Source organism: Loxodonta africana, chromosome 6 (genome assembly GCF_030014295.1).
Source record: "Loxodonta africana isolate mLoxAfr1 chromosome 6, mLoxAfr1.hap2, whole genome shotgun sequence".
In the NCBI taxonomy this organism is placed as follows: Eukaryota; Metazoa; Chordata; class Mammalia; order Proboscidea; family Elephantidae; genus Loxodonta; species Loxodonta africana.
The window spans coordinates 134,242,310-134,262,075 of NC_087347.1; the positions used below are offsets into that span (position 1 = coordinate 134,242,310).

General features: G+C 41.9%; 1 protein-coding gene across 2 annotated transcripts in view; it reads right to left on the reverse strand.

Annotated features, from left to right (window-relative positions):
• Window positions 1–19,766, reverse strand: part of CNTNAP5 (contactin associated protein family member 5) — a 1,181,085-nt gene that overhangs the window by 913,006 nt on the left and 248,313 nt on the right. For both annotated transcript variants that reach the window (XM_010596415.3, XM_064287363.1), the window contains exon 3: window positions 4,002–4,195. In XM_010596415.3, coding sequence (XP_010594717.1) covers window positions 4,002–4,195 — 194 coding nt within the window. The remainder of the gene's footprint in view (window positions 1–4,001; window positions 4,196–19,766) is intronic.

Below are 19,766 nucleotides of genomic sequence, written 5' to 3' on the forward strand. Positions count from 1 at the left end.
TCTACTCTGTCCTATAGGGTTACTATGAGTCGGAATCGACTCGATGGCACAGGGGTGGGGATTCAATCTGTATGCTGAGCAAATAATCCCTGAAGCTGGACTATATGAAGAAGAACGGGGCATCAGGATTGAAGGAGGACTCATTAACAACCTGTGTTATGCAGATGACACAACCTTTCTTGCTGAAAGTGAAAAGGACTTGAAGCACTTACTAGTGACGATCAAAGACCACAGCCTTCAGTATGGATTGCACCTCAACATAAAGGAAACAAAAATCCTCACAACTGGAACAATGAGCAACATCATGATAAACGGAGAAAACACTGAAGTTGTCAAGGATTTCATTTTACTTGGATCCACAATCAACAGCCATGGAAGCAGCAGTCAAGAAATCAAAAGACGCATTGCACTGGGTATATTTGCTGCAAAGGACCTCTTTAAAGTGTTGAAGAGCAAAGACGTCACCTTGAAGACTAAGGTGCCGCTGACTCAAGCCATGGTATTTTCAATCGCATCATATGCATGTGAAAGCTGGACAATGAATAAGGAAGACCGAAGAAGAATTGATGCCTTTAAATTGTGGTGTTAGCAAAGAATATTGAATATACCACGGACTGCCAGAAGAATGAACAAATCTGTCTTGGAATAAGTACAACCAGAATGTTCCTCAGTAGGAAGGATGGTGAGACTGCGTCTTACATACTTTGGACGTGTTGTCAGGAGGGATCGTTCTCTGGAGAAGGGCATCATGCTTTGCAAAGTACGGGGTCAGCGGTAAAGAGGAAGATCCTCAATGAGGTGGATTGACAGAGTGGCTGCAACAATGGGCTCAAGCATAAGAATGATTGTAAGAATGGAACAGGACAAGGCAGTGTTTCATTCTGTTGTGCATAGGGTTGCTATGAGTCGGAACTGACTGGACAGCACCTAACAACAACATGATTCCTATTATTGTGTGGTTGTCCTCCATTCTGTAATCTGATGTAATTGTTCCATGTGTTGTAAATCCTAATCTCTGCCTGTGGTTAATGAGGCAAAATTAGGTTATGATACAGAGGATTAGGGTCGGATACAACTTCCTTACTCAGGTCGCAGCCTTGATCTGACACAAGGGGAGCTTCCCTGTGGTGTGGTCTGTATCATCTTTTGTCTTACAAGAAATAAAAGGAAAGAGAATGAGAAGAAAGAGAGACCTCATACCACCAAGAAAGAAGAGCCTGGAGCGAGTGCATCCTCTGGGCCTGGGGTCCCTGCCCTGAGAAACTCTGAGGCCAGGGTAAGATTGATGACAAAGACCTTCCCCCAAGCTGACAGAGAGCCAAAGCCTTCCCCTGCTGCTGGTGCCCTGAATTCATACTTTTAGCCTCCTAGGCTGTGAGAGAATAAATTTATGTTTGTTAAAGCCATCGACTTCTGCTATTCTATTGTAGCAGCACTAGATACCTAAGGTCTAGGAGAAATAGAAACCACATTTTGCAATCAAGAATATTGAGGGATGAATTTTAGCTTTGAATTCTGGCATCACCAATTCCTGGCTGCGTGAGCCTTAAGTCTCTCAATTGTGGGGATGTTAGTGCCTAGCCGCCACTGTTAGTCAGATAGTTAAAATACCCATTGTATAGAATTTCTTTTTTTTTTTTTAAACAAATGTAGTGTGTAGTAGGTGTTCAGTAGCTGTTAGTTTCTTCAACATTAATATAAGTGGACACGTATTTCATCCAGATTTGAGCTTAGTTATGCACATGATTGATCATAGCTCTCCTGCTGAACGTTACTGTATCTAATGTTACCCTTTAACCTGGCAGTTGTGATGATGACTCTTTTATCATTTGAATTTCCAGAGCTTGCAGCGGACAGGTCGGTCCTAAAGTTGCCACCTCTCCCACGTGCCCAGCAGCAAGGGCAGTATCTCTGGGGAGCTATAGTTGGAATGCCCTGCCTTGGTGCACATAGTGGCCACTGCCTCTTCATCCCCTGCCCAGCTAACGTCTTTTATATTCCCCTGCCAGAAATGGTAAGGTGTTTTGGGGGACAACACAGGGGCAGGAACACCCACCCACCCCTCCCAACAAATTCTGAAGTCCTAGTAATTCTGCAGTGTTCTCTGAATAGCTATCCACAAATTCCCTCCTACTGTGTCCAGGTTACATGTTAGGCACAAGGCTACAGAGACATGTAAGACCGGCCACTGCCTTGAGGAAGCTTGGAGTTATTTGGAAACACACATAAGCGAACAAGGGCAAGGAGATTAAGTAGGCCTGGGGTCAGCTGCTCCCAAACCCAGCAAAGTTGCCTTCACTTGAAATACATCCTGACTCAGAGAGTAGGCTGAAAGCAGATGATTAGATGCTAAAGATAATGAAACTCTTTTTTTTTAAGTGGATAAAATAACTCAAAGCTATAGTTCAAGCTCAAAAAATACAAAAAACAACACAAGCAAACAAGAAATAACCTGCCTCTGATTGAAAATGCCCAAGAAAACAAATAATCCCACTTCTATTTGTACCCCTGAAGTCAACATAAAACCTTATAATTGTTCTTCAGAGTATAAGGTGTGCTTATTTCTCAATGCAACCTAAAAACAACCACCCAAAAAAACCAAACCCCTTGCCGTTAAGCTGATTACGACTCATAGCGACCTTAGAGGACAGAGTAGAACTGCCCCAAAGTGTTCCAAGGAGCAGCTGGTGGATTTGAACTGCAGACCTTTTGGTTAGCAGTTGTAGCTCTTAACTACTGCACAACCAGGGATCCAAAAACAACAAACCAAACTGTAAAAATTTATGGAGGCTTAAAAATTGAGTCAAAATAGAATGTCTAAAGGGTTACTTTTCAAATGAAGGAAACCTGTGATCTCTATGAATATTATAACCTAATTTTACAAGCGACCCAGAATAAAGACAATGATAACAATAATGTCAAGATTCAGTCTGCTATAACTAGTATTAATTCTCAATTTACTATGATTTCCAGTTAGAAACCCAAGGGATGTTTAGGCAATTAACAAATAAAAATAAGTCTGAAATTGGTGTATGAATTTTTCCAACTAAGCCAGCCCCACACAGAAAACACGTGTGCCAACAAGAGCAATTTGAAATCCTAAATCGCATTGAGTTAAAGGGGGGAGGTGACTAGAAAGATTCTGAGGGGAAACAGGAAGCTATCAATTGCCAAATCATCACATTTTATGTCCATTTAGGAGAAAAAAAAAAAGTATTTGGTGACATAAACGGACAAATGATTTTATTGTATATGTGTATTCCTAAGTGACCTCCAAGTTACTGGGTATCTGGTTCTCTTTCCTCTCCTCAACCAGTCATTGACTTACAGTCTTTCACCTACACGCTGAGGACAAGACTTTGGGCCTTGGGGTGGGGAAAAGTTGATTTTTACACTTGGAGCTAACTTTCCTTTATTTCCAAACCAAAGACCATTTCTAATTCTAGAATAACTCTAAATCTTACATTTATTTTATAGTTTTCACATTTCCAATTGTTTTCAAATTTCAGAACCTGCTCAGCACAGTAGCATTCAAGTCAGACTAAAGTACAAATTCCCACACCAAGATTGACAAAATGGTGATTGTGCCCGAGTCATATAACTGAGCTAGTTGGATCGTTATAAGATATGTAAAGTGCCTGGAAAGAAATAAATAAAAAGTAAATAAATACCCAGTAAATAGTGATATTCTCATGAGCAATCGAACTCTGGTGGTACATTTACCTATTTTTACAGATGAAGGAGCTTAGGCCCAGAAAGTGAACTACCTAAATTACAAAAAAAGGAAGAAAACACTGAACTCTTTACAATAGATATTCTAACTTCCTAGGAACTCGGACCATATTGGGGACAGACTTTACACAGGGTTTAATTATTTCTGAATGAGCACTCAACAGTCATTAAGCCACCAAAAATCTGAGCATAGGTTCGTGACAGGAGTATTCAAAGGTTACCATTAGCGCATCTCCATTTTATTCATTGGAAGAGAAAAGATGTCCTACCCAGATGCTGTCTTCCTGCTTGTACTGTTTCCAGTTGCGTCCTGTGTCACTGAACATCAGGCTGTAACTCGTGACCCAGTCAGAGCTTCCGTACCTTCCCTGTGTAGCCACGGCTGTTATCTCCACTCTGTTTCCCAGATCCATCTGGAGCCACTGTTGACCATTAGAGTCGGCTGGGGACCAACCACCAGTACCTGGAAAAGGATAAGAGAGAGACAGAGTTGTAGTAAATAACATCTCACATAGCTACAACTTTTAACTGTCAAAGGGGCATTCAAAAAGAAATAAAACAGTGTTCCAGTAGTCTTTGCCTGGCACTTTATTTGACACAGAATTTCCATCCTCCCTTTCCATCTAATTCTCTTTCATACTTCAGACTCTTCTCACATGCTGCTTCCTCCATGATCCTTTCCCTCTTTCCTTGGTTCACATCTTGTGAATTCCTAGTGAACTTTGTTTTATTTTCTTAAAACATTAGACTTTGATTGCAGATGTATATGAATGTCTTATATCCTCTGCCTGACTGATGTCTCCTTCCTTTCCCCTTTCCTTCCCCCCTCCCTTTCTTCTTTCCTTCCTTTCTTCCTCTCTTTTCTTATCTTCTTATCTTTCTCCAAATACTTACTATGAACCTAATATTGGACAAATATTTTGGTGTAGATGAAGGAACACTGACCATGCCTTTGAGGGAATAGCATTAACTGATTCAACAGATGTTCATTGAGCACCAAGAACATGCTGGGTGCTGAAGAGAGAGAAAGATGCAAACAAAAATGTGATAGGTAAGGTGATGTGAAAAGAAGACTTGACGGAGGTAAACAAGAACAGGACCACAGAGGACAGAGTGCCTTTGTACGTGACCAGAACTGTTACTGTTGGTTGCAAATCAAAGAGACCCTATGGGAAAGAGTAGAACTGCCCCATAGGGTTTCCAAGGAGCAGCAGATGGTTTCAATCGTCAGCCAAGCTCTTACCCACTGTACCAAAAGAAGGCGATAGTCAAGTCAAAATATGAAGCCAGTACAGGCATTTCCTGGGAAAACTAGGGTGAAGATGGATAGACAGCAATCAGGGCAGACGAGACAGCATATGCAAAATCTCAAAGAGACATGAGAGACTCTGACACATTCTCAGATCTACATGTGATTTGGAATATTTGACACACAGGAGCATTCTAACATGTCAAAAAAGGATTTTGGTCCCAGAATTTCATTATTTCCACACTTGAACTTTGTTTACAGAAGATAAATATTAGCTCTTGCTTAGATGGTAGGGTTGCAGCCTAAGTTTATTGTTTTTATTTCACACAGGAATGAAGAAGTCAATGTTCACTTCTACTGACCCCAGAGTTCTATTGAAATCTGAGTAGCAGTGCTACAGAAGGTCTATGCCAAGGGTGGAAATGGGATGAAAGTGGCCCCTTGGTTACCTAACTTCCTCAGGGCATCAGGTTGGGAGTTAACTGAATTTTTGATATAAAGGAGTTAATATACTCATTTTTTATTTTAAGCTATGTCACTGAAATTCAATCTAATGATGTCCCAGTCTACTTTTCTACCATCTTAAGAGGAGTCAATTGGACCTTTCCTTGGTAACTGGATACTTTTCACAGCTCTGGCTCGCATTGTAAAGATAATCTCTCATTGTACGGGACTAGAATTAATTTTCTTCTAGTAAATACCTAGTTGCTCTAAGTCACTGTCAAGTCCATTCAGACTTGTGGCGACCCTGTGTGTGCAGAGTACAGCAGCTTCATAGGGTTTTCAAGACTGTTCCCTATTGGAAGGAAATCACCAAGCAGACCAGGACTTACTTCCAAGGCATCTCTGTGTGGGTTTGAACTACTAACCGTTGTATCACCCAGGGATTCCTAAATAGCTAGTACTTAGTAGCTTTTGTCTAATAAAGTTCCCCCCCTCTTCTGGGAGATTCAAATGAAGGGAAAGGAAGGAGAAGGAATCTGCCAAGCATCTACTGTGGAAGGGATTTTTTTTAAAGTGTTTTACGCACATCTGACCATTATGAACTGTGACAGATATCACTGGCTTTTCACTGACATTCATTCTCACTTCCTTCTGGAGTAATAGAATTGCAATTGATTCATAACCTCATTGAATTTTTCAGCTTTCCTTACTCTTATAGATGTGGCTAAGTCCGAGTTCTCCACAGCAAAAATACGAGTGGGAATTAGATGTGCCACATCCTTAGAAGCAAGGATGGCAAGACATACTTTGGACATGTTGCCTGGAGAGATCAGTCCCTGGAGAAGGACATCATGCTTGGTAAAGTACAGGGTCAGTGGAAAAGAGGAAGACTCTCAACGAGATGGATTGACACAGTGTCTGCAACAGTGGGCTCAAGCATAACGACGATTGTGGGCATGGCACAGGACTGGGCAATGTTTGTTCTGTTGTATACAGGGTCACTATGAGTTGGAGCCAACTAGATGGCACCTAACAACAACATTCCAGGCAATTATGCCTCTTCCTCACTTGCTTTCCCTCCACCATCACTGATAGATGTGGAGCTCTAGATGATGGCAGAGCCACTACAGGGAAAGATCCTGGGTACCTGAACCATCACATGGAGGAAAATTCCTGCATCCTTGAACACTGGCCCTGACAGTGTAAGAAATAAACACTTATTTGCTTACACCAGTGCACACTGGTGTCTCTATGTTACTGTAGTTTAGCCTATTTTAACTAATACAAATATGATATCCTATGAATATCATTATCATAACCATATTGTTGAGGAAATTGAGATCCACTAGGTTTAGGATACCCAGCACCTAGTATTCAAACACAGTCTGGGTAAATCCAGTAATTTGAGACCATTTTGGAGCCCTGGTAGCACAGTGGTTAAGGGCTCAGCTGTTAACCAAAAGGTCAGTAGTTTGAATTCACCAGCTATTCCTTGGAAGCCCTATGGGGCAGTTCTACTCTGTCCTTTTGGGTTGCTATGAGTTGGAATCCACTTGATGACGGCTGGTTTTTTTTGTTTGTTTGTTTGTTTTTAGTATAACAGAAAAATGTTTCTAAAATTCCTGAAAATCAGTTAAGTTACTGATAAGGAAGAAAGGCACTGGGAAGAGGTATTTGGGTGTGGGTTCTGAGATGCCAGAGTCAGAAGTACATTTATGTCAATCAACTGTGTCTTCAACAATGTTTCAACACTTCTGAATCCGCTCCACATTCCCCTAACTTCTCAAATGGGCAAGAAAGCTAAGAAGGAGGAGGTTTTACATTTCCAAGAAATCCATAATTATCCTGATCCTATTGTTCATTTCCACTCGATTTTGTAACCTGACCTTACTAATGCCAGTAAATTTCCGTTAGTCCTTAAACTAACCCCAATCAGGTTTGGCCCACCCTGCATGCACAGAAGGGCCAGCTGTGACTGCTAATTGACCTCAACAGAGGATGCAGGAACAGGAAGAACAAATCAGAAGGAAAGTCATCACCGGGGCCCTATTTTGAAGCAAGAAGTCTGACAAGAGCCACATCACCTCCTGTTTCCTGGCCACCTTCTAGAGTTTTCCCTCCCCAGAACACATTTTTGGATGCCATCTTCCTGCCCAAATCATATATAAGCCCTGCTCCCCTGTAGTTCTTGGAAGCCAGATCTGAGGAACTTCCTCCTGGCTCCTTGCTCTGAGCATTGCAATAAAGTAATTTTCTCTCTCTCAAAGACCCAGGTCCAGATAATTTGGCAAGTCTGAGTGTGACAGTGTAGGGTAATGCTATTCAGCTACATTCATCCCCTCCTAATGGAGTCAGGTTTGCTCTTTCCCGAAGCATACTGGGGATGAACCCAGGATGGACTCAGGCTAAGGGACAGCTCCAGGAGTGGTGTGACTAGGCCAGTGGCCAAGGCTGAGGAACACCTTAGCAAGAAGAAAAACATCTGGGTCTGGACATGAAGTCCCTAGGAATGTTGGCTGCTAAAAGATTTGGGAGAAAAAAATAATAAGCCTTAGCCCCAGCTGGAACAGTATATAAGCTTGTAGCCCCTGCTGGGTGGTTGCAGAGTGCTAAACTGATCCAGCCGCCACCCTGGGCCATTCTGTAAATAAGCTCTTTTTTTTAACAAACCATATGTTACAAACGCTGGTTCCAGAGTCTTTCTTTGGTCTCTTGGAGACCTTGGGTCCAGATGCTGCTGGATTGTTACTCAACAGATGGACAAGGACCTGCCTTTCTGGGTTCAGTAACAATTTCTCCTTCTACCCATTTCATGAGTTCTCTTTCTTAAGTTAAATAACTAAATAAATAGATAGATAAATAGGTAAATAAAGGGAAGTTGTATCAACTATATGATCTTGGAAATATTAAAACACGATAGAATAAATAATAAGTAGTGGAAGTATGAGTGATCTTTATATTAATGTTTATACTCATTGCATGTTACACATTATCTATTATCTGCATGTCTTTATAAGTTGCAAATCTCACTGCCCATATGTCATGGATTGAATTGTGTCCCCTCAAAATATGTGTCAACTTGGCTAGGCCATGATTCCCAGTATTGTGTGATTGTTCACCGTTTCGTCACCCTATGTGATTTTCCCATATTGTAAATCCTACCACTATGATGTTAATGAGGCAAGATTAGAGGCAGTTATGTTAATGAGGCAGGACTCAATCAACAAGATTAGGTTGTGTCTTAAATCAATCTCTTTTGAGATATAAAAGAGAGAAGCGAGCAGAGAGACAGGAAACCTCATACAACCAAGAAAGTAGAGCCAAGAGTGCTCGTCCTTTGGACCTGGGGTCCCTGCACTCATCAGCTCCTAAAGCAGGGGAAGATTGATAACAAAAACCTTCCCTCAGAGCCCACAAAGAGAAAGAAAGCCTTCCCCCTGAATTTTGACTTCTAGCCTCCCAGACTGTGAGAGAATAAATTTCAGTTTGTTAAAACCATCCACTGGTGGTGTTTCTGTTATAGCAGCACTAGATAACTAAGACATTATATTTATGTGACTTATTGCATAAAGAATATGTAGAGCAATTTGACAGATGGACAGTTTTTGTTTGACCCTCACTATATTTGAATTTAAAATTCTAAAGACTTAACCATTTATACTTTATCCCCAATAGTCCACATCAAGATGTTGTTCTTCAAAATAAGTTCTTAGTCATGCTTTAGAATTTTCTTTCATTTATCCTTATAGGGTAGGAATTTATGTTGATTATGGAAGAAAAAAAGTGACAAAGAATCTTCCCCCAGCATCACCACCCTATAAAGAAAAAGGATGATAAAAAAAAAAAAAAAATAGAGAAGAGGAAGTATTAGTGTTGAAAAGAATTCTTCAGATTCTTGTCTAAAGAAAATCACATCTCCCTTCTGCTCACAGTAAAGACTTTAGCTTATTAATCCCTCGAAATTAACCAAAATGGAACAATGGCTGTTGGCAATCATTAACAGATCAAGTTAAGAGTTTTCTGAACCCAAGAGCTTCAGCCTAAGCTCTTAAAATGGAGGGAAACTATCTGGGTGAAAATTGCCAAAGATTTTTTCCCTGCTGTTGAAGATTCTGTCTGCATTACAGTAGTAGGCAAGAAGCCTAGAGTTGCCATGGTTGCTACGGAAAACATTTTGTTCTTTCCACCAAGCAATAAATGATAAGAGAGGCCTGAAGACACTATTTTCTGTTGTTCTGAAGACACGCCATGTCCACACTCACTTCCAGTTTCTGACTTATACTCTAAACTGGGGGTGTAACACACACAGAAATGGGTAGTTGGCAAGTTGAAGGTGTTAATTAAGGTAGTGCTGTCTGTAATTGTGGCAGCAGTATCGATGATTATTAACTGCAATTTCCATAAATCCTGCAGTTGCAAGAAGCATCTGAATTTATAAAAAGAGTAATCCCATCTTAGATTTTTATAGCATGTAGAATTTTTCAAAGCTTGCCCTCACCTATTATTTTATTGAACCCAAAAATACTACAACGAAGTAGCCAGAAAAAATGTATGATGATCCCATTCCATAAGTGAAGGCATGGGGTCTCAGATGACTCAGACGCTATGTCTCATTTTATTTCTAGTGCACCCCAAGCCTTATACTCTACAGTCTGCATTATCTTGATATACAGAGATAAGGTAGAATAAGGAGGATGTTGGACAGAAAACCAGGAGACTTAGTTCAAATCTCAGTCTTTGTGAAATTTTGTACTATTTGCTTAATTTAATGGACTTGAAAACACCAAAACACAAACCCACTGCCATCATGTCAATTTTGATTCATAGAGACCCTATAGGACAGAGTAGAACTGCCCCCATGGGGTTTCCAAGATTGTAGTCTTTACAGAAGCAGACTGCCACATCGGCTGGTAGGTTTGAGCCACCAACCTTTTGGTTAGCAGCCAAGCACTTTTTAACCACTGTGCCACCAGGGCTTCTTACTGGATTTCAACTACTTCTACGTGACAGATAGTTTGGATTAGATGGTAGATTTCCATGTGTTTAATCATCAGAACACCTGGAGATCTAGTGAGGAAGACAAAAACAAATTCCTTGGCCCACTCCCTGGTACCTTATTTAGGAGGCTAGCCTGATAATTGATCCGTAGTTTTTATGAAAATATATTCATGACACGGTGAGTGGTTTGGGAAATGTTGGATGAGATGGTATTTAAGGTTTCGGTCCTGATACTTTACTGATGAGAGTTACATTATTTATTTAATCCTCCACGTTATCGTAAATTCAACATGTTGTTTTTGATTACTACAAACAAAGAAACAAAATAACCATAATATTATCCCATTGCCTCTGAACCTAACGATGGAGATCCTTTTCAGTGTGGTCCACAATTCCCTGCACACTAACACAGTCAGACACTTGAAGTCAGAGTTACAATTATCAAGGAAATGTGAAAACTTATAAATTTAGGAACATTTATCTTTGCTCTTACTTGGATAGTTCTCTTCAGTTCCAGTTGTGCCTTTTGCTTCTCATCACCTATCTCATATCCCTTCTTATCGTCTCCATCCTACATGTCCTTGGAGTCTTTGTTCATACACAATTTTAGCTGAACTTACACAGCCCATGTTCAGTGCTAGCCACTGCTCCAAGCAGTTGGTAGACATCAACTCATTAATCATCACAGTAGTCCTGCAAAATTGGTATTGTTATTAGCCCCATTTTACAGATGGGAAAACTGAGGCCAAAATCATTGGGTAACTTGTCTAACATCACACAAGTAGTAAGTGACAGAGAAGAGGATTCAAATCCAGTGCTCAATCTCTTACTCTGCCTGTGGAACACCAACAAAGCACTCTTGTCCTAGTTCTCCCCCTTCCTCCTAATAGGAGTTCTCTCCAAAAACATAATCCATACTTTACATTTTTTTCAGGTTCTCTCTTGAGTCTGATGGTAATCAGAAATAGTATTGTGAAATTTCATTTGATAGAGCACAAAGCAGACTTCAGGGGCTGGCTAACTTTCCCAGGTTATATGGCAGAGCCTGCTCTCCAGGCCAGTTCTGACTTCAAGTGCCTGGCAGTAGTTTTAAGAGGTACCAAAGTCTTAGAAAGCAAGGTTTATAGTAAGAAAAGAAACCAGGTCTCTTGACTTCCCTGTTGGTCTCCCACTCAGTCATCTACACTCCAAAACCTATCACCAGACCTTTATTCCAAACTCCACGTCCTAGTGTAGGCTCTGAGCATGAAATAGGATCCTTGGGAGAAAATGCAGAAATTCCTCAGTTTCTACACTTGCTGTATTTCCTCCTCTAACTCATAAAAGAAAATGAGAATTGATTGATGTCACATACTGGAAGCTGGCATGAAACAGATTCTATACAGGTCGCTGCTAAGCAATATTTTACAACTGTCATTCAGAAAGAGAGAGTTCATTTAGTACAAGACCATTTGGAGCTTAAAATAGTCACACACACACACAGCATTTTCTCACACATGTTACATTTTCTTACCTAGTCTGTTTTTAAGCACAAGTTTTGGCCATATTTTAAAATCCTAAAATTAACTCTATAAAGAATAAGTTCCCTATGCATGTGCTCCTCCCTCACCTTACACAAGGCCCTATGAAGTTACAAACATAGTCTCACAAATGATTGAGAGGTTAGCTTGACTTACTGTGTCCTTAATTTTTAAACAGCTGGTGCCTTCGTGGACAAAGGATGGAGATTTTCCACGGCTAAAACTCCCTACAGATTGCAATGAGTAGAGCAAAGAGGCTCTTCCATCAATGTTGAAAACAATACATTGTGGGCTGAAGTAATAGCTCCAATCTCAAACATGCTTGTTAGTGCTCTGGCCTTCCTACACCTCCTCTCGGGGTGTTATCCATTTATAACAGGAGGCTGTGACTGGGCAAGGAACCCTAAGGCTTTAAAAGCTGTTGGGCAGGCCATTTGGCATCACCCTCATGCCACTTTGCAGGGGCCATTGGAGTTGGGTGCTGCACACTGGCAAGGGTCAGGGCTTCTACCCTCTCATCCACATATTAATTTAGCAGCAAAGGAGCCTCCTGGAGAGAAGAAAGTGAAGTGGACACTTGACCAAATACCTTATGGGATTCAAAAAAGATTAAAAAAAAAAAAGCTTGCAGGAAGACCTAGAGTGGCCTTGCTTGAAACCAGTTTGCAGGAGGGCTGGTCAGAGCAGGTATTGTGATTGAGTCCTGCCTCAAGAGCAATGTTTGGGGGAAGTAGCTCTCTGTGTGCCGCTCAGTTTGGTTTCTCCAAAAGTCAAGTAAGAGACAAGGTGTGAGTGCAAATAGTTAATTTGAGAAGTGCTCTCAGGAAGCTGTCAAGAGCGAAGGAGCTAAGACAGGGAAAGGAAGAGAAGCAGCTTGGGGTACATCAGCAAGCCAGCCAGTCCTGTGGTTGCACTTAGTCCCACCAGCAAAGAAAGCATGCTAGGTTTATTCCACCAAGAGAGAAGGAGTAGGGATTTTTATCTATCCACTCTGCTAGGTATGGATGGAAGGCTTCTGGAGGGTGGGGTAGTGCTAAGAGCAGAGAAACCATCCCAGGCAGAGAGGGGGAGATAGAGACATAAGGGTTGGAATTGGTCTGGTGGGGGTGCTCAGGAGCCCCATCCGTATCCTCTGTTATGGATTGAACTATGTCCCCCTAAAAACGTGCGTATTAACTTGATTAGGCCATGATTCCCAGTATTCTGGGGCTGTCTTCCATTTTGTGACTGTAATTTTATGTTAAAGAGGATTAGAGTGGGATTATTAACACTCTTACGGGGTCACATCCCTGATCCAATGTAAAGGGAGTTTCCCTGGGGTGTGGCCTGCGGCACCTTTTATCTCCCTAGAGATAAAAGGAAAGGGAAGCAAGCAGAAAGTTGGGGTCCTCACACCACCAAGAAAGCAGCACCGGGAGCAGAGCATGTCCTTTGGACCTGGGGTCCCTGCACCTGAGAAGCTCTTCGACCAGGGGAAGATTGATGGCAAAGAATCTTCCTCCAGAGCTGACAGAAAAAGAAAGCCTTTCCCTGGAGCTGACGCCCTGAATTTGGACTTTTAGCCTACTTTACTGTGAGAAAATAAATTTCTCTTTGTTAAAGCCATCCACTTGTGGTACTTCTGTTATAGCAGCACTAGTTGGTTAAGACATCCTCTTTAGCATGGGGGATCATCTGCAGCTGCAGGGCTGGCTGACAACTCAGAGCCAACTCCTTAAGAGCTTTGCCCTTGGCCAAATGAGAGGCTCTTTTTCTGGGTGTCTACTACTCCCAGCATGGCACTCTGCCAGAGAGTAACAGGGTGACTGGTGGGGTTTAGCAGTCCAGCCCCCAGCCATGACACCTTTAAGGCATAACCTGTGCTCCAGAGTCTCCTTTTGGCATCTGATAGAAGCTAGACTTCAGCCGAGAGCACATTCTGGTTAGCTTTCCCCTGCCTTATCCTGCTTCTTTTGCACTCTGTCCTCAGAGGACATGCCCCATAAATCACTTAATCAAGAAGTTCCTTGTCTCAGCTCAGTTTTTAAGGACCAGACATAATACCCTGGCTTGCATTGAAGGGGGCCCCAAGGGGTCTGGGCACCTACAGCCTCCGCAACAGTCTGTGCATCTGGCCACATACCTGTGTGCCTGCCTGTCAGTGAGAGGGCTCTAGTATTACTCCGAAGGGTCCTCATGCTCATCTATCAGGGAATTTGGCCACAATGCACCACAGTAAGGATCTCCCCTTTCCAACAGTGGAGCCACGAAGGCAATGATGGATCAGGCAAGGATATTTGGCTGCACATTTGGCAACCCAGAAGTTGTACAAAAAGTGAGAGAGATCAGCAGAAGGTCAGATGGGCTCAGAAGATTTGAAGTTCAGTCCCAAGTAGGACATCTCACATCTTAGGTGCCCTCTGGATGAAGGACTTACTCTTACATATGCATACAAACAGCCAAGAACTTTTAGAAACTTAGGTGAAGCGGTCATGTGTAGATCTATGCATGTGTAGTGGCAGCCACTAGCCAAATGTGGCTATTTAGATTTAACTTAACACAAATTGAAAAAAAAAAAATTAGCTTCTCAGTTGCATTACCTACATTTGAAATGTCCAATAGCCACATGTTGCTAGTGGCTATCTTGTTGGACAGTGCAGCTATTGAACATTTCCATATTTGTAGAAATTTCTATTGGACAGTGCTACTCTAGAATTTCTTTTATAAAATGGGTAGACGCTCAGCTCTGTTTTAATTTGGTAAAACAATGCGATCTAACTCTACCCATCTGCTGCTCAGGCCTAGGGGATTTTTGGTAGATTATTTACACCTGATTTAATGGATATATAATTATGGAGTCCTTCATAAGAAAAGCCCCATAGAAGATTCAGCAGCAAGGTAAGTCACACTTCCCTCTTTTAGGCAGATAGAGAGAAAATTACTCTCCCATGGGCTTTGAAGGAAAAATGGAGAAGTGGAATTGGAAATCACTTTCAACTTCAGACCTCCTATTGCTGGCATTATTACTTAAACTTTCCCCTCGTAGGCAGCACACTTGTACACAGCTAAGCATTTAGCTCAGATTCTTGAGGCAGTTTTGTTTGAAAGACAGTGTCTGGTCTAAGTCTGGTGTTTGAGCTGAATGGACCATTTCCTACCTCTGTGACTTTCTGCAACCACACTTTAATTGCTCAGGATCAAGTCATAGGAGAGGGTGTTCCCTTTGTTTCCCAGAGCACTGCCCACCATCATGTCTAGGTGAGATGTTTGGCATGGTTTTAGCTGGAGGATGATGCTGGCTGGCATTGTTGAGCTGAATCCACCAGCTCTGTGGCCTGTCCTCATGGGGGCTGTCCTTTTATGTAGGTAGTAAGTTTCATTTTTTAATTCCTTTTTGAACTTGCAAAATAAAATACAGATATAGAAAATTACAAAGAACAAATCCTTATCTTAAGAAGTTATTGTAGAATCAACAACCTTGTAACCACCACCTTATTCAAGAAATAAAAGTATGGCCACCAGCCAAGAAAAATCTTCATGTACCTCGACTCAACAATTTAATCTTTTTTTCAAGCTACTGTGAACTGGGTTTTCTGTCACCTGCATAAAAAAGCAGCTTAACAAAGATATAATTTCCCAGGAAGAATATATTCATGGAAGAGATTCATCAGAAGCAAGTCTTTAGCAAAAAAAGTGATAAAATTCTTTTATAAAATCTATTCTATAAAATCTATTCATTGGTTAGAAAAATAAATTCCAGATGCAAGCACCCCATTGCACCACCATGTCAGAGTGAGGTAAGTAGTGTGGGGCACTCAAAAGAGGCACCAGGACAGCGACCCCCACAGGAGGGAGAGCGTCCAAACCAGGATCCTGGAGAAAGAACTGGAGGTTTATATCAACTCCTATTTTCCTCTTCCGTAGAGTTTGTCCTATGTCTCCATTTTCACTCCATACAATGGATTCAGTAATCCTAAACTTATCTTGTTAGGACATTTCCAGCTTCTTCTAGAGGTGTAAACAAATTGAATAGATCCTACCTGACCATTCCAGGTAAGACAAAGCAAGAGTAGCCACCATACAATATGCTATTTAAATACATCTTATTTACTCCCATATGTGTCAGGAACTCCAAAAACAGTAGCAAACTGCCAATCACTAGATAAATGTAAAAACAAAACAAAAAACAAAAACAAGCCCATTGCCATCCAGTCGATTCCAACTCATAGTGACCCTATAGTACACAGTAGAACTGCCCCATAGACTTTCCAAGGAGCATCTGGTGGATTTGAACTGCTGACCTTTTGGTTAGCAGCTGAGCTCTTAACCGCTGTGCCATCAGTGCTCCAGACAAATATAAGTCATTATTAATTCTGCTTTTAATTCCATTGTTATGTTTTTAATACATCTGATTGGTGGCTCACTGAGCCAGTATTTTATGGAGTGCTACTTAGAAATATTCTCAGCTTGGCTCTTAAAAGGAAGTGACCAGACATTAGGAAAAAAAGTAAAGCATGAATTACATGGGTTTATCTATCATTCTGGAGCATTGGTGGTACAGGGGTTAAGAGCTATGGCTGCTAACGAAAAGGTCAGGAGTTTGAATCTACCAGCCTCTCCTTGGAAACCCTATGGGGCAGTATTACTCTGTCTTATAGGGTCATTATGTGTCAGAATCGACTTGACAGCAACAGGTTTTGGTTTTTGGTATCTATCCCCCTGTTTGTACCAAATGGTGACATTTAGAATGCTTGGAGCATTATACTATTAGCAAGAAAACGCATACATTCAATCCTCCCACTCCCCTTCACCATCATTTTGTTTTACAATTAGCTGGAAAAATAAAGTGACATCACATTGGATTTCTCTACATTTGAGAAAGGCCCCAAGCTCCTATTGAATTGCAGGAGATTTCTACTCAGTACCTCTCAGCAACCTGTAGCAGTCCTAGCAAGAGAAGAGGCCTAGGACATCGTTTAAATATCTAGGTCAAGGTCAGTTTTGCCCACAGTCATATTAGCTCACAGTACGATTTTAGGGACGTTGAGGTGTCACAGACACCCAAACCACTTGCTCCCTCCAGTGCCTGAAAATCTAGTCTTTGGGGTGAAGGTATTGGTAACCCTAGTTAAAAATACCAAACTATCCTGAAAGGGGTGACTGTTACGACAACACCACCTCTGCTCAGGTTAAGATCTCAGATCAACCTGAATAAATATACTGATTCATGTAGTTTAGACAAAACTGGATCTGAATCCAAGCCCTCCCAATAAGTAACTGCGTACCTCTGACTTAACCACACTGAGTCTGTTTCCCATCTTTTAAAATGAAAATGATTCAGAGTAGCTTACAGTACTGATGGGTTAATATATGATATGTGGCTTAAACTCCAAACACAGTTCCTCATTCAAGGTAACTCAGTCCTCTTTAACTTCCCTCCATCTTACCCTATCCCAGAGATACTGAGTAAACAAGGTACCCCAGTGTCATGGATGGAATTATGTCTCCCAAAAATGTGTGCATCAATTGGGCTGGGCTATGATTCCCAGTATTGTGTGGTTTTCCGATATGTTGTAAATCCTGTCCCTATGATGTTAATGAAGGAGGATGAGTGGCAGCTGTGTTAGTGAGGCAGGACTCAGTCTACAAGGTTGGATTGTGTCTTGAGGCAATCTCTTGAAATATAAAAGATAGAAGCAAGTAGAAAGAGAGGGGGATCTCAGACCATCAAGAAAACAGCACCAGGAGCAGAGTGTGTCCCTTGGGCCCAGGGTTCCTGCCCAAAAAAGCTCCTAGTCCGGGGGAAGATTGAGGAGAAGGCCGACAGAGAGAGAAAGCCTTCCCCTGGGGCTGACACCTTGAATTTGGACTTTTATCCTGCTTTACTGTGAAGAAATAAATTTCTCTTTGCTAAAACCATCCACTTGCGGTATTTCTGTTACAGCAGCACTAGGTGACAAACGCCCCAGGTAAGAAGTGAAGGGGAGGAGATGCAGGGTGTTTCAGATCAGTGCATCTCAGGCTTGCATGTGCAAATTAAACACTTGTTAAGCCCAGTCCAGGAGTTCTGGGGTGAGGGCCAAGTCTCTGCAGTTCTCACAAGCTCCATGTGGCTGCTGCCTGAATGGGTCCACACTGGGAACAGCAAAGGTGAACATGAGGCAACAAAGGGAGGCACATGTCTTGAGCCCCACCAGGACAGGGCAGAGAAAAGGAAGGGTGCTTGGAGAAAGGACAGGCTATTGAAAGGGAGAGGAGTGAAACAAATGTCAGGTTTCTGTGCACTTCCCTGTCTTTATAAACAGATTAAATCATATCCATATCACATCTGACTCAGTCAATCCAGACGGGAGACAGGTGCTGTCTTTAGCAAGCAGCGCTGTGCTGCTGTCCATGAAATTGACTCCTCAGAATTCTCACCTAGCTATTTGGAACAAGTGCCCTGAGGGTGGACGTCATGCTAATTGTGCAGACCTTGAGTTCTGCATTGTTCTTAGTGGGCTTCTCCTCGGGGCGGGGGGACCAATGATCCCAAACTGAAAACCTCCTTCCGAAGACCTTCCTGGGTCCTTAAGCTTTTTTGCAACCAGAGCTGGCTGCCCAGGGGTGGGGGCAGGGGAGAGAAAAAAGATATTCATGGTTTGGGCCAAAGGGAAGCAGCAAGGGTTTTAAGCCTCTTCATTCATCCATGAACCCAGGAAGCTGAAAAAAAAAAAAAAGCCTTGGCATAAGAAATCAAATTCTCCATGGCAACAAAATTGTCATGCTAGAAACTCACAATCTCAACTAACACAGGCAAGCATCTCAAAAATATATTGAGCAAGGAAAAGGATTACAATTTTGGGGAAAAAATGGTAAAAATAATTGTTTGCAAAAATATGTTTAAAAAAGGGGGGAGGGGTGGGAAAGGAAAATACAAACCTCTCCTCTCACAGAGCCAAAGAAGCCTGTTCCTATTTGCCTTTTAATCATATGAGGTAACTTAACACCTTCCCCTCACTTTCAAGAAAGTCTAACCCCAGCTCAGCAGCTTCATGCAGGACCCCAAGCTCTGGCACTTTCTGCAGGGAGTACTTGCTTCTCCACAGCACAGCTGACTTCAATGCCCAGATCAAGAGCTTTCTTTCCACAAAACAAATCACATTTGACAAAGACAGATCCCTCTTAAGCCACAATTATATAGATTGACTCAGCAACCTAAGGTAATAGCAATCTGACCTCCAACTTAATGTACTATGTTGTTTTTCAAAAAGCGATTAGTTCTCTTCCTTGCTTTTCATTATCTTTGGTGTGTGGATAGAGAAGGGCGGGAGGGGAGGGTGTGTGTGTAAGTGAGAGAACAAAAATTCTATTTGGTAAATCCCCTTGATGGATGAGATAGCAGTGTGAAGACTATTACAGTTGGGCTTTAACAGAAAAATCCCTCTCCTAGTAGGGTGACTTTCCCAGGCCTAGGGGGCCACAGCAGTGCTGCAGATTAAGAGCTGTTTCCGAGGGCATGTTTTCTCCTGGAAAGCTGAGCTTGTCACTGACAGAACTCATTAAACTTGCTTTCTGCTAGGACTGAGTGTCTTCATCAGACATCATTTGCTCAGCACACGCTTCCTATATTCATTTTTTTAATTGATTCCTGGGTCTCCCAGGACAAACTTACCAACTGTACACCCTTTCTTCCTGGTATAGGTCAGAGACGACGTGTACACTCGAGTCTGGGAACACACCAGGGATACAATGCCCCCTGATAACCTGTGTTCAATGTATGTCAAAGGTTTACATACCCCCTGAGACTCAGCAGTTTTAAATGGCACCCAGGCACCTGTATGGGAGATCATCTGTCTGAAACA